Below are 1896 nucleotides of genomic sequence, written 5' to 3' on the forward strand. Positions count from 1 at the left end.
TTTCATTTCGTCCCCAGTCCTCCGCGTGGAAAATAGAATTGAACTAATGCTTACCATTTGGATATATCGTGGGCAAATGTTTTTTTTTTGGGGGGGGGCTCAGTCTTGCTGCCGCACGTGTGGGGGCGGGGCATCCGTTCGGTGTTCCAGAGTGGTGTTGCGTTCACAGTGTGACTTTGCTGAGTCGGAGCGACAGGCTGGAGCGGTGGTGGTGCGTCCGGGGAAGCGTGGAGCTGCAGCGCGCACGCATCTGGATCGGCGCGCCGCCACGCGCCGCCGAGCCGCGCACGCGCAGCAGGAAGTCGAAGTTGGCCGACGTGTTCATGGCGTAGAAGACGTTGGCGTTGTCCGGGATGATTAGCTCTGGCGGGAGGGAAAAAGCAAACCGACAACGGAGTGTTGAAATATGGACATATTCATCTTGAAATAATTCAAAGAAATGAAACGGATGTCTATTGTTATATATTTGTCAAACAGTTCATTATATTTAATGTACGGTGGTATCTCTACTTACGAATGTCTCTTTGTAGCAAATTTTCAAGTTACGAAACGCCTCAACTGGAAAATATTGCCTCTTATTTTTATTCTTCTGTATTCTTTGTCCTTCACATTAAGCACAACTCTCATTTATTGTGCAATAATGTAATTGTAACATGTATTTGTTACATATTTTGATGTTTGAAAAAACATTTATGTCTGAATTTTGGGAGGGCTTGGAACGGATTAGGGCATTTACATGGAAAACAACATTTTCTCGTTTATAAATTTCTTCCAGAGCCAATTAATTTAAAAAAAAGCACGAAGACGCTCATGTTTTGCTCGGTGCCGGAGACGACCGCCGACTATGAATGAGCCGCTACCTCGCTCGTCAGAGATGACCTGCACCAGCTCGTAGCCGTCCTCCGGTTCCTTCTCCAGGTTGTGTTTGGCCATGGCTCTGGAAACCACAGCCCTCGTCTTGTCTTGACTCGTCAGCTGACAAGAAAACAAAAGCCCAACGATCACAATTCATCAAAATCTACCGAGACATGGTTGCATTTCAAAGCGCAATTTTGCCGTGCCGACGTTCCAAAGCGTTTTTTTACCAGGATGCTCTTATAGAGGTTTCCGTTGCCGTGCTCCAGGCTGACTCTGACGATGCAGGCGTCCTGGGCCTGCGTGTTGTACGCCGGCGTTTGGCCGGGGGACGAGGGCGACATGGGCGTGAGAGACACCGAGCGTCGGTGGGTGCACGGCGGTCCCGGAAGCGGCGGGGACACGGGCGTGGTGGCGACGCTGGTGGTGGATGAGCCCGTGTCCATGGAATGGAGCGAAGTGCAAGAAGAAGACTCGGACAGCTGAAGATACGCAAAGCCAAGGTTACTTTCTGTGTTGTTGTTTTTAAACGCATCATCATTCTGAGCCTGATCTTGTTCACAATTCAGATGTTGACTTTATTTGCCGAACTTGCAAAGAATTTTTATTCTTCTGTATTCTTTGTCCTTCACATTAAGCACAACTCTCATTTATTGTGCAATAATGTAATTGTAACATGTATTTTTTACATACAGTGAAACTCCTCTACAACGAAATCATGTTTGCAGCAAGACATTTTTCACAACAGGGGTTTTTTTCACTGTAGCAAATTTTATCTCAGATGTAAACACACACACAAAACGTATATTTTACTCTTTATTTTTATTCTAATACTGTACGTAGTGCATAAATATGAGCATACTTATTTGATATTGTTTAACATCAACATATATTTTTTTATATTAATCACTCCACTTTGTCTGTTGTTTTAAAAAAGTCATTTATACTCTTTTTTAAAAAAGGTACCGGTAGTTTCAATATCTACAATTTGATTTCAAATTTTACTTCTATGAAATGCACCTGAAGCATAACAGTACTGTA

The 1896-nt window shown here is 44.1% G+C and overlaps 1 protein-coding gene across 1 annotated transcript in view; it reads right to left on the bottom strand.

The window, feature by feature from the left end:
* Positions 1 to 89: 89 nt before the first annotated feature.
* The window catches only part of rgl1 (ral guanine nucleotide dissociation stimulator-like 1), a gene marked incomplete at its 5' end in the record, with an annotated part of 9741 nt that continues 7934 nt past the window's right edge, over positions 90 to 1896 (bottom strand). The window contains 3 exons of the mRNA XM_019896884.1: positions 90 to 363; positions 861 to 975; positions 1086 to 1390. Coding sequence (XP_019752443.1) covers positions 164 to 363; positions 861 to 975; positions 1086 to 1390 — 620 coding nt within the window. The remainder of the gene's footprint in view (positions 364 to 860; positions 976 to 1085; positions 1391 to 1896) is intronic.

The sequence above is a fragment of the Hippocampus comes genome, unplaced genomic scaffold (genome assembly GCF_001891065.2).
Source record: "Hippocampus comes isolate QL1 unplaced genomic scaffold, H_comes_QL1_v1.1 scaffold22, whole genome shotgun sequence".
NCBI classification, from domain to species: domain Eukaryota; kingdom Metazoa; phylum Chordata; class Actinopteri; order Syngnathiformes; family Syngnathidae; genus Hippocampus; species Hippocampus comes.